Source organism: Pterocles gutturalis, unplaced genomic scaffold, assembly GCF_000699245.1.
Source record: "Pterocles gutturalis isolate BGI_N339 unplaced genomic scaffold, ASM69924v1 scaffold27419, whole genome shotgun sequence".
NCBI lineage: Eukaryota > Metazoa > Chordata > Aves > Pterocliformes > Pteroclidae > Pterocles > Pterocles gutturalis.
The window spans coordinates 38755-51069 of NW_010134015.1; the positions used below are offsets into that span (position 1 = coordinate 38755).

At 49.1% G+C, this 12315-nt stretch overlaps 1 protein-coding gene across 1 annotated transcript in view; it reads left to right on the forward strand.

Moving 5' to 3' along the window:
* The window catches only part of ELL (elongation factor RNA polymerase II), a gene marked incomplete at its 5' end in the record, with an annotated part of 26374 nt that extends 14746 nt beyond the window's left edge, over nt 1-11628 (forward strand). Inside the window, 6 exons of the mRNA XM_010081451.1 lie at nt 1041-1137; nt 4151-4652; nt 7530-7596; nt 9477-9648; nt 10561-10605; nt 11524-11628. Coding sequence (XP_010079753.1) covers nt 1041-1137; nt 4151-4652; nt 7530-7596; nt 9477-9648; nt 10561-10605; nt 11524-11628 — 988 coding nt within the window. The remainder of the gene's footprint in view (nt 1-1040; nt 1138-4150; nt 4653-7529; nt 7597-9476; nt 9649-10560; nt 10606-11523) is intronic.
* Nucleotides 11629-12315: the final 687 nt, after the last annotated feature.

Genomic DNA, 12315 nt, shown 5'->3' on the forward strand with positions numbered 1-12315 from the left:
TTAAACTTTACCCGGAGACGTAGAGAGCCTGTTGGGTGGTGGGGCGGGGAGATTCCCAGCGTGAATGTGAATTAACGCTCTTACGTGATTAGAATGACTCCCGTTGTATTTTTTTTTTTTTTTTTTTTTCTATGCTACGAGAGGTTTCTATTGTCTGTTGAGTAAGGCAGATACAGACCAGAGGAGCGCTATTTTGCATGATGCAACATAAAAGTGTCATGATGAAGCTCTAAATGTAAATCCTAGAGGACCTATAACACCGTAAGAGTTCTGCTATAATCCTGCTTTTCCTGGCCCCGGAGGGGCTTGCTTCTGAAAGAGAACTGCTCTTCCTGCAAAATGTCCTTTTAATGGTGCTAATGAATAGAAGAACTTAGTCCTCAACTTCCAAACTTGAGTTTGGACCCCCTTTCGGTGTGCTTGCTTCTGGATTTTCTCCTGAAGTCAATTTTAACTGAGACAAACTCATCAGAAATTATTATAAATACTGTCTTGTTTGTTAGGCTGTATTTCAAGCAGCAGGTAGAGTATCTGTCCCACGCACTTTAAAGTCCAATGCCAGCTTTTACTAATCTGCGTAGGGATCGTTTTTCTAAGGTTATAATTTATTTGTTTTAATACTTACGTCACCAGATCAAGAGAACGGAGATTAAACTGTCAGAAAATTAAGTTTCCATCCTTGGCAGGGAGTGCTCCTGGTAGCTCAGCCTGCCTCCTCCCTCCCTGCCACAGCCCCAGCGGTGTCAGTCCAAGGTGTCACCTCCATTCAGAGAATTACAGAAATCACGGGAAGGCGAGAAAGAGAGAAGCCATTACCATATGCTGTTGATTGATTATTTGCTGTAGTAGTTTTTTTTTCTTCCTAGATTTTGTCCAAGGTCAAAACTGTAAGTGCCTGAACGAGCTACTTTTCATGGCCCCTTCAAGCAGCCAGAATGTGAGCCCACGAAAAGGCTCTTTGCTCTGCGGGAAGGTTTGAAATACCATCTGTTGGCTTGTCGAGCGCGGGGTTTGACCATCCCTGAATTCTGTTTTTTCAGGAAACTCTGTCAGCCACAGAACAGTAGCGGTTTTCAAGGAGAAACGCCTTCCCTGAGTCCACCGAAAGACAACGTGAACTCCAGCTCTCCTCCTCAGGTGGGTGATCCCTCTCCGAGGGTCTGGTGAGCGCAGAGCCAGGAACTGGCTCCATCTGCTCCCCGTGGAGCCGGCTGCTGGCCGTGGGTCCGGGCTGAGCTGTTCAGCCTGTCTGCACACTGTAATCACCTGCTGCTGGAGGCTGTTGGGTCAATAGGTTGTTGGAGGTTGGTTTTTTTTCCCATTTTATTAAGTTAGAATCTAATTCTGGGTTTCCTCAGCATCTGTTTCTCCTCTGGAGGTGGTTCAGTGACAGCCTATGGGGAGGATCTCTGACAGTGTGTCTCAGGTTTAGTTTTAAGGGCTAAATTTTTTTCACAGTGCCTCCATCCCTCTTGGAGTTCCTGGGAGAATGAGCTTGTGTTTCACTCATTACCAATAATTGACTGGAACGAAGCAGTAATAAGTAGCTCCCCAAGACGCTTGAGTTATTAAAAACCTTGACCTTTTGCAGCCTAATTGCTGTGACGGATCAGGGGCAGGTTGGGCTGCTCTTTGGTTTCTCGAGATGCCGGTGCACGGAGCTGTGAAAAGTGCGTTTGAGCTGGTTTTTCCATGATCACAAACTACGAAGGAGCTGCGTGTGTAAATCCCAGTCTGTCCCCGTTCTTCTCGGTTTCTCTTAGCACAGGCATTTCTTGCGAGCGTTGTGAAATACCGGCTTCCCTTCTCTGCCGTGGGTCAGCCCAGACAAGTTGAGTATTTATTCTCCTCCTGCCAATGGAATGCGTAATGCCTACTTGTCTGGACAGACGCACTGAGGATTAGTGGCAAAGAATATTAGCAGGTAAAGAAATTATGTGCTTTCTGGCAGTGAGAGGGAGGCAGTTCTCTATTGAGAACAAGAACTGTGCAACTTGTTTGCCTGGTAGCTAATTCCAAATCCTCTCCTGGTCTGCTGTGGGCATGGTTTTGGTGAATAAAGAATGATCCCCTTCGTTGGAGTTTGGAAAGACACAATGCTGTTCAGAGGCTGGGTGTAGGTTTTTCTTAAGCTGATTCTGGAAAAAAACAACAAAACACATAGGTTGAAAACTCATCTCACTTCTGGCTGTACATATTTTGAAAGATGCAGAAGTCTACAGGGGATGTTTCTGGTCTCTTGAGATGACTTAATTGAAATTTTGGGTGGTTGATTGGTTTGGATCCAGAAAAGGCTAGTGAAACGGGGGCGACCGGACACGGAAGAGAAATGTTTCCAGCAGTGGCTTGTGTCAGACAGCAAACCACAGACAGCTTTTTCCTGGAAGCCATCATTTTGTTGATACTCTATAGCTGCAGTTTCTATTCGGAGGAGGCATGCCTGCTAATGGTTGCTGTCCCAGCAGAGGACTGGGATTTGGTAGTCTGGAATGCAAAATATTTTGGGAAAGTTCAGTTATGGAATGAAGGCAAAGAAAAAGGTTGGTGTGGGAATTCCGAGGAAGTGTGGTGGTGCCAGTATCGTATGCACGTACCAGCTCATAACCAAAGAGGTGAAGTTGGTGGAGCTGGTGTTTGTTGAGTAAAAAAAAGGCAGTTTGTAGATATGTCGCCTGTTCAAAGCAGCCAGCCTCTCCTTTTGGGAGATGGACACTGCCTGTGCTCTGCTGGGAGGGCAGGCGGGGATGCTGCAAAGCCGGTTCGACGTCCTGTCCTTGCCCCTCGAGCTCTGCGGCACTTCCAGCAGCTCCTCTTCGGAATCACCTTGACAGGTGGGAAAGATTCCTGGCACGGAGCACTGTCCTTGAGACCCCTGGAGTCAGCAAAGAGAAATAAAAACTGGGGGTGGAGAGGGGCTGCTCCCTGGCAGAGCAGCCCTGCGTCCGTTCTGTGATGGAACAAAATTTCCATCTGCAAACACATGGCGCTCCTACCTGAGACATAAAGAAAACGAAAAAACATCCAAAAGAAATAACCAGAGCTATTGCTTGTTTTCTTTTGGGCACTAAATCAGCTTTCCTCAGAGTTCTGCTGCGGGGCAGGCGCACACCGCGGCACCGACGGCCGTCCAAGGTAATCCTGGCTGGGCTGAGCCCGACGGCCATGGTTCTGGCTCTGCATTGAGCTCTGCTTTCTGCTGACGGACGGATGGGTTCTTCCACGGTGCGGCATCCCCGGGCTAACCCACCGTCTGTAGGCAGCTGCTAACGAGGAGCTTCGGGCACCCGGAGCTTCTCCAAGCCCTGCCTGTGGCTGCCCAGGGGGGGCTGATGGGGACAGTTGGGGACCTGCTTCTCTCTCTACATTTCTTGTTTAAAAAGAAGAGATTCAGGTCATGTTGGTCCATGTGACGTGGCTTTTAAAGCTGCTGCAAATATCCTCTTTTGCCTTAAATTCTGAGAAGTTGACACTTTGTCACCTCTTCTGGGAAATGCCTCTTTCTTGAGAAGAGGAAGGAGTGGTATTGCGAGGGTGAAGCTGGTGACCACGGAGTTGGTAAAATCGGTCGGGAATAAAACGCAGAACTGGTGAATCCCTCCCTGCTCCAGAGGTCTGAGCACATCTTTCCTTCGCAGGGACTCGGAGGTGCTCTAAATGTCGTGCAGAAGAGGGGATGGTTGTTGTTATGGTTGTTTTTATGGTTTGTTTCTGTTCTCTGCTGGGTGACTGGGACAGGGGCAGGATGAAGGACGGGGTTTTGTTTCTAAAGGGCTGGATTTGAGCTAAGGTGCAAGGAGAGCAGGCTGGGTTGCGTCGCCTGAGTATGAATAGTGCAGGAGATGAGTAATTGCTGATGTGATGGTGGGTCTCTCCAAGCCCTCCCACCCAGCTGCGGGCTCCGGAGCAGCTGTTGGATTGTTGGGAAGGGGCTGGGGACGGAGCGGCTTCTGGAGGTGGTCCTGGAGCCTGTGTCTGTCCTGGAGCTGGGACACTTGCTGGCAGCTCTCACTGATATCAAGGCTCTTTTTTTCTGGGGATATTCCCTCGTTCTCTGGTGTTGCACCACCACCTAGTGGTAACAGCATCCAAAATTCTGGCCTCAAGATTTCAAGGTTAATTTTTTTTTTTTCTTTTCCTTTTTCTTCCCTAGAAACGATCCCAGCCTCTGGAGTTTATCGATCCCCTGGCCAACAAAAAGCCCAGGATCTCGCATTTGGCTCACAGAACTCAACCCACGTTCAACGGGAAATTGAATTCCTCCAACGGGAAGGATGTCCCTACCCCTGCCCCTGCCCTGCCACCGGCTCTCCCGGAGTCGGTGAGCTCCAGCTCCAACCTCCCGGTGCTGGAGCTGCCGAGGCCTCACGATCCCCTTTCGGATGTCAGCAACGACCTGACTCACAACGGCAGAGACTGTGAGAACCCGGAGACGGCTGACAGACTGACTCATCCTTTGTCAACAGACTGTCCCCAAACGAGCAAGCACAATTGCAACTCGTACGTAAAATCCAAGAAAAAATCCAAAAAGCACAAAGACAAGGAAAAGGAGAGAAAGGAGAAGAAAAACGAAGAGAAGTGCAAAGAGGAGAAGCAGGACTGTGAAGTAATAAAAAATGCTGAATTAGTTAGTGTTCCCCAGGAGCAGGTCACAGGTATGTATGGTCCAGGACATCCTCCTGTACGGCTTGTGCTAAGATAATCTATCAGCTGGGTATGATTTCTGCTCTAAATCCATCTGAGGAAAGAGGTTGCATGTCCACTTGCAGAGCCTGCGTGGTTAACGAAATAATATCGCTGTCCCTACCTACAAATCAACAAAAGCGCTTCCTCTCAAAAGAGGATATCAGGTTTTTCCTGTTTAACCTTTCATGCTGTTTGGAACTGCCTCAGACCGTGTCATGTTTCTCCTCGTTAAATTAAAAGCCGGATTAATATATGGGGATGAAAGGCAGACATCAAGATCTGGTGGAAAAAGCAGTGCGGCTTGATTACTTACAGCTCTTCTGCTTGTGTTGGGTATTGCCGTGACTCTTGTATTGATTTTTAACTCTGTAATGAAAAGTTAGTCACAAAAGCTTTTCATATTGGATACAAAAGAAATTATAGATAAGTCTTGTGATAAATGCTCTTAGAGCCGTGTACAACCTTGCAGGCTGGAAGAGCTTCCCCCTTGTATCCCACTGTTACTCTGAATTTCTTTTTTCGGGGACTAACACAACGGTGAATCCCATTGAGATGCGATGAAAATGTTTTACATCAAACCAGTGTATTGCTAAGCCAGTTCTACAAACTCTTAGAAGTTAGAGCAGAGAATATATGTTGGCTGAGCTGATCCATTCCCTTGGCAGTGCCTGCAGCTTTCCCCTTTTCTGCTGTGTCATTAGGATTTCTTACAGCTCCGCAGAGCGGTGGGACTTCCCCTGCAGGCTCTGGGAATACTGCCGTCCCCATCTGTTGGGAAATTTCTTTTTGGATCCATCTTGTTTTCCTCTGCATTGTTCCTGCTTTGTGACACCTCGTTCCTCGTCATTCTTGGTGCGTGAAAATCATCCGGTTTGGGCTCAAAAAGGACAGTGAGTCGCAGTGGAAACTAATTTGTCAAATTCCTGGAAGGGGACAACTTTATAGGGCGGAGGGGTTAGCGTGGTATTAGCTCTCGCCTTCCCCACAGTCTTCGTAGCACCTACAAAACGCGTTTTGATTGCTCACCGGTGATTTTTAGTGGCAGTCCATGGTTCTGCTCATTGTGTGGCACTGCAGAACCACGCTCTTCAGTTCTGCTTCGATCTTAACTTCTGTGTCAGTCCTGGTTCGGGCTGAGAACGTTGGTTTTCTTCCCCAGGTCCCTTGTGTCTTGCGGTCAATAGATACACGTACGTTTTCTCTTTAGATTTGCATTTTTGTCCGTGTTTCTCATAAATGCCGAAATACCCTGAATTCTTTCTTCATGAAGCTGCTGACCCTTTATCACTTTTTCCGCTTTGCTTTACAAACAGCTTAATGACCGGCTCTGTGTTAATTAGCAGGAGCAGGTTTTGTTCCTGATGTGCGCGAGGTAACGAAGCCGAGCTGGACCGGGGAGGAATCGTAAACAGGATGTGGTCGGTGGCCGCTTGAATTTCGTACAGCCGCCTCGCAGCTGAGCTGGGCTCTCCTCCTCCTGTGCCTCGCACCCTGCAGACAGCACGGGCACAATCCTGCTCCTTGTGCCCCCAGCACGGGGCTGGTGGCTGCACACCTGGGAGGTTTGTTCCGGAGGCGGTGGAGGGACCTTTGGGGTCCTTCCAGCAGTCAGTAGGTGGCACTCGTAGGCAAAGGAACCACCTTCTCTCCCTTTCCATCTTCTCACCCCGTTCAGCATCTTTCCCGGTGGTGGTCGGTGAGGGGCAGAGCAGAATCACCTGCACTGTGCATCAGGAATTGCAGTGGGGTGTTCACAGTGACACGGATTTTTCTGCCGTTCTTCTGTTCTGATCAGGAAAGGCTTTCTGTGGCAATTCAGAGAAAAATCAATGTTTAAAAAAATGTAATGAGGTCACTGCTCTGACGTGCCTGTGTTTGTTACTCGGGCGTTTGACGCTCCCCGCAGCCTGTCTGGGGCAGGAGCAGCGTGGGTCGGTGTGGGGACAGGGGAGGCTCGAGGCTCGCACGTACCTTTCTTGTGCATCTGGGGAAACTGTGCAGTCGAGGTGCTGCTTGCACCAAGTGTCAGACGTCCTTGGAAGAAGAGGAAAGAAGAAATGCATTTTTGCAAAACGGATGAGTTAAACCCTTTGTAGCTTTCTCCACTCGCCTCTTATTTTGGTGCTTTCTTATGGATGCAGTTGACTTTCTGATCAGGGCTCTCAGCTTAACGCACAGTTTATCAGAAACATCCCTGCTCAAACCTGTCCCCAGCTGCTTTCTTCACCCAAACTAAGAGCACAGTGTCTGGTTTCGGGTTGAGGTGGGCTCTGTTTCAGGCTCACATTCAGAATCCCATTCCTTCTGAGGTCTTTGGTCCCTTCACTTAAGCTCCTCTTCTTAGCTGAGCCTGGCTTCATTCATATTTTTTCAGCCCCGTAGAGCAGAGAGGACTTTGGTTTCTCTGCAGGGCAGAGGGCTGGCTGAGGAAAAGCCGCGTGCCTTGAAACCTCCGTCGTACCCTGCAGGAATCCGGAGTATGGCCAGAGGAATCTGTATAGTTCAAAATCAGGAGGAAAAACGTGCACCGTGCTGAACTGGTGTGCTTGGCAGTGTCGATATCGCTGTTATCCCGTCCTGCAGGCGGTGGTTATCAACCATTTAATTCAGGGGGTTTGCTGCGCGGTGCGTTGGCTAATGGTGGTGGTGTTCTGCTGACAGGCAATTATTAGAAAAACCTTCAAGATTCAGCCGTCTTATTATGGATCTCCTGGCTTTGTCAGTTCAAAGCAAAACAGAAATCCTTTAGAAATGGATAAACTGTGCATTGCAGAGAAGTTTATGAATTTGAAGTTTAATTGCATAGAGCTTTGAGAATGTCTATAAACAAGTTTTTATTTTTTCAGGTTTAAATGGAACATGCAATAATTCTAGTGTACCAACGTCAACTTCAGAAATGCCAGATTATTTATTGTAAGTATATTTATCGGTTGCTTCATCGCTTTGGGGTTGTGTTGCAAGTAAACAATTTGAGGATTTTTGTTGGACTTTAATGTTACTTGATAGGCCTTTGTAAGGTGGGTTTAAAAAAAAAAGGCAAAGTAAATCCCACTTTGCAGGTAGTTCCTGAGTCTAAGCTTGGTGTCAGGTCTGTTCTTCACCTCCTCGTGGAGTTCGAGGTTATCTTCCTATAAACCAGTTCTTAAGGGAAACATTGCATACCTTGAAGGGCTTTGAAAGGATTGAACATCTCTGTGTTAGGGTTGGGAACTTGGAGAGGAAATGGTCTCATTTAATGTTACGGAAGATGGGGCAAGGAGGCATTGTGAGAGGTGAGCTAACTCCCCCGTTCAGAGCCAAGATCATCTGCATAAACCAGTGAAATGCTCTTCATAGGGAGGCTCTAACCCCTGGGTTAGAATGTGAGTTGTTTCACCTCTTGACTTTTTAATCAGATCCCCTGGAGGTTAGTTAGACAATACACTCAGCTGCTGCAGCCCAGAAATCCCTCTGCATAAAGCCAGAAATCTGCATGAAGCCAGACCTGTAACAACCACAGCTCTGCCGTTGCGCAGGAGCGCGGCTGCAGGTGATGTTCCCCGTGCAGGGCTCAGCCGGGATGTTTAACGCCACCAGCTCTGGTGTGGCTGTGCTGGGATCACGCAGAGGGAGGAGGAGGCAGGAGAAGCCACTGGAGGATATAGAGAGTTCTCGTAGGGTTACAAAGCCGTGGCTCGGGCTGTGTGAACCCTACAGCGCCTCGAGCTGGCCCCATCCCATTCAGAAGAGCGCGGATGGCTGGGGTTTATTTTTTCTTGCGACAGATGTGGCGATCCCTGCTGTCGAGGGGTGTCACAGCTCCTGGGTCCCTCCCCAAAGACACCCTGTGGGGTTATGCCCTCCCCGGGGGTGTGTTGTTTCACCCTGGGGTGTGCTCTGGCTGCTCTGATGGTCAGCTCCTTGCCTTACAGGAGCTGTTGGTGCTGTTTCGATCCTGGAGGCGTGTGTCTCGTGCTGGGGAGGAGAACTGCCTCATCTCTTGGGATTGTACCCGGTGTTGATGCTTATTTATGCTGACCCCCAGCAAGGAGCCAGTTCTTGAAGCCTAGAGCACATTTGGGTTAACAGAGTGAGGGGTTTCCCCTAATTTGGTCCCTAAATCAGCTGATGCGTGTTCACGCACCGAGCTGGGACTGTTGCAGGCAGAGTAAGGTGGCAGATGAGAGTCATCACGTACGAAAAGATGAGTTTTACCCTCAGAGAGGATTGGCTGCTGGGCTTTCTGCAAAATTTCGAGTTCAATGGCTTTTTGTGGAGCTGAATAACTTTCAAAGGCGCATCTGTTAAACGTGAGCTCCTGTGGGTATCTTCAGAAGGTGGCGGAGAAATATTCCGTCTATTCAGCATGGTTTCTCGTGCGCGCGCCCCATGATCGTACTGCGAGCGCTCTGCAAGGATAGCTGAGCGCTTTTTGTGTTCCTCTAAACTCTTTCACGCTGGAAGCATCCTCTTCCTGCTGTTCCAAGGTCTGGCACAGATGCAGAACTGGGTGTTCTGCGGGACAGCAGGAGTTAGCAGAGCTGTGGCGGTTCTATCTGCATCTCCTCCCACACCCCCGGCTGCTCCCGGGCTTTGCTGTACCTGCGTGTTCCACCCTATCGGGCAGAGATAGGAAGGAAATTTTGGAAACAAACGCTGGCTTGTTTTATGCAGAGGTCAAGGCAGTCATCCTGACTGCAGTGCAAATGGTAAGAGGCTGTATTTGGACCTGGTGGCTTTGTCAGCCTGGTTTTGGCATTTGGTGCTGGCTGGAGAAAAGACCAAAGCGATTGACTCAATTTTTCTCCCTCCAGAAAATACGCGGCCATTTCCTCTTCGGAGCAGCGTCAGAGTTACAAAAACGACTTCAACGCGGAATACAACGAGTACAGAGACTTGCACGCTCGGATAGAGAGGATAACTCGACGGTTTACGCAGTTAGACGCCAAGCTGAAGCAGCTTTTGCAGGGCTCTGAAGAATACAAGGTAGAACCAGGAATTTCTCTCTCAAAAAGCGATTTCCGCACGTGGCAGCGCTGCGGTCGCTCTGTACACCGGGTGGTTGGGATGGTCGGTGTCCAAAACCCGCTGCCCAGAGCCCTGAACCGGTGGATGCAGAGCGTGCACCAGGCTGACAGCTCTGTCGACCGTTCTTAGAGCAGCCTCTGCGTTCTTTCGTTTCCCAGCCGCAGCACACATCACGGTACTTGTTGACAAGGAAAGGCCTCAGTGAGACAATTGGCGGCTTTAGCCAAAAGCTGCTGGAAGCGATTAGTGTATCCCAGCCAGAAAACTCATCTTCACACATATTGGGAGCGTATCGGGGCTGGAGGGGGAGTTAGGACGGGGTCGTCTGTTCCTCTGGAATCTTTGATCTTAATAATGTCGCATTATTGGACTTGTCAGACTGATTTTTAGAAGAGCTTTAACTATTCATTATCTCGAGAAGGGAAGGCTCATGGAGTATAATAAACAGATTTTTATAGAGCCTCTGCTGTACTGAGCGCTGTTCCCTCCCTCAAACATCCTTCCCCTCTCTTTGAGAAGCTTAGGGATTCCTCGCTGAATTATTTTGAAATCTTAGGGAAAAAATGAGTTTGAGCTGTGGAGGAAATGTCAGTTATCCTGCTGACCCCAGTGCCTCTTACAGGTAGTTCTCATGGCTGGGGAACAGGGTCTGATCCTCCCAGTGCCTCCAGTGTTGGCACCAGTATAGGAATGGAGTCAGTGGGGCTGGTCGTAGCCATCGGAGCTCACGGGGGAAGTCGTGGAGTGGATTTGGGTCGGTATTTGGAGGGAAGGTGCACATTGAGCCATCAGTCCGTGCTTGCCTGCTGCAGGAGGTTGCAGGACTGTGTTGGCTCTTGTGAAAATAATCAGCTGTCTTTTCCTTTCTAGACCATCCATGATCAAATTTTACAGGAATATCGGAAAATTAAAAAGGTAAGTAAAAACAGTCAGCCTCAAAAAAAGCTTTTGGGTGGTGCCCCTGGTGTGGCTGGCAGGGATGGGCACTTGCCAAGTGAAAACCCCAGGCTCTGGGTGTTCCAGCAGGTCGTGGTTCAGCCCGAGTTTGTGCAAAAAGGATCAGAAAGGGTTAAATTTGTGCCTTTATCCCAAAACGTGTTCAATGAGTGCCTTTATCCTGCCAAGTGAAGGAACAGTTTGTATTTTGGATGCACAGGCAGAGCGATAACGGGATCCTCCGGGTCTGCCGGTGAATTTGGGGCGGTTTGAGCGCAGTCTCACGTATGAATCACGCGGGTACAGCATCCCCTGCGGGGCTCTGCGGGGTTTTTTGGTGTGTGGGGCATGCAGAATGCTTCACGTCTCTGGATGGATACGTAAAGCACCAGCCGCTGAGTGATTTATGATGCAGCCGGATGAGGTGGAAGTGCCGAGGCGGGCTGGGACACCCATACCCCAGGGGTTGGGCTGGGGGGTTTTTCTTCTAAATCTACAAATATGGCCCTGAGTCGCGTTGTCCTGAGGGATTTGGGAGCTTTTTGCAGAGATTCTTTGAAAGCTCCCAGACCTGCCCAGTTCAGTGCTGACGGGATGAGGGCAGGTGATGCTGGAAGGTGACACCCGTGGTCCAGCTGCTCTGCGTCGGGCTGACCTGGCTCCAGGTGCTCCTCGTTCCTGGAGCTGGGTATTGATGAAAATTTTGTCCTTTGCCTTGTTTGGCCAGAGCCAGGTCCATTTTAAATGGGTCTCTGCTCCTCCAGCTAGAAGAGCTTCATTCCTTGGTCACATTGATGCTCTGAGGTCCGATAGCTTCATCTGGGTTCAGTGTAGGTGTCACCACGTTTGAAGGATTGCCCTCCATCACTGCGTTTTCATTTTTTTTTTCCTTTACAGACTAACCCCAATTACAGCCAAGAGAAGAACCGCTGCGAATACCTCCACAACAAACTGGCTCACATTAAAAAACTGATAGCAGAGTATGACCAACAGCAGTTTTAGCTGGCGCTGATCCGGACTGGGTAGGGCAAAAAAAAGAAAAAAAAAAAAGAAAAAAAAGTCACCTGGACGTTACGTTCCCTTTTATACAACTAGATTCCTTTCAGAGACGAGCATTAATTCCTCGTGGTCGAAGAACTTGGGGATTACTTATGATGCCGAATCTGTCGTGTCCGCGTCTGAGCTGGGTCGCAAGCCCAGCGCCCAGCACGGTCCTCTCGAGTTTCAGCCTCTCTGAATGTCGGAATGTAACAAATGGGGGGGAAAAAAAAAAGAAAAAAGAAAAAAAAAAATCTGCTTATTTGAAGCCAGCGTTTGACACTTAAGGGAAAATTTGCCTAAAGTGACCGAAGCTCCCAAAGGTTAAGAATCAGTTGTTTTTTCATGGATTAGAAGTTTGGCATGAAGTGTAATTACCCCTGGCCCAGGTCCGCTGGGTTCCAAATTGTCCTTCAACTGGTGAGGAACTGGAATGCTGCTAGGTTACCTCCTTCTCTGGCGCCTGCGACTGTTCGTATGCAAGCTGTCTGCTCTCCATGGCACCGCGTTCAAACACACCACGTCCCCAGAGCTCTCCTCCTTCGTCCCTGCTTGTGTCACCTCCGGTGTGTGTTCTCTTGTGGCAGTAGGAGGGGATCAGCCTCGCTCGGTGCCTTGGGCAGTGCAGAGGTGGATCCTTCCTTTAAAAAA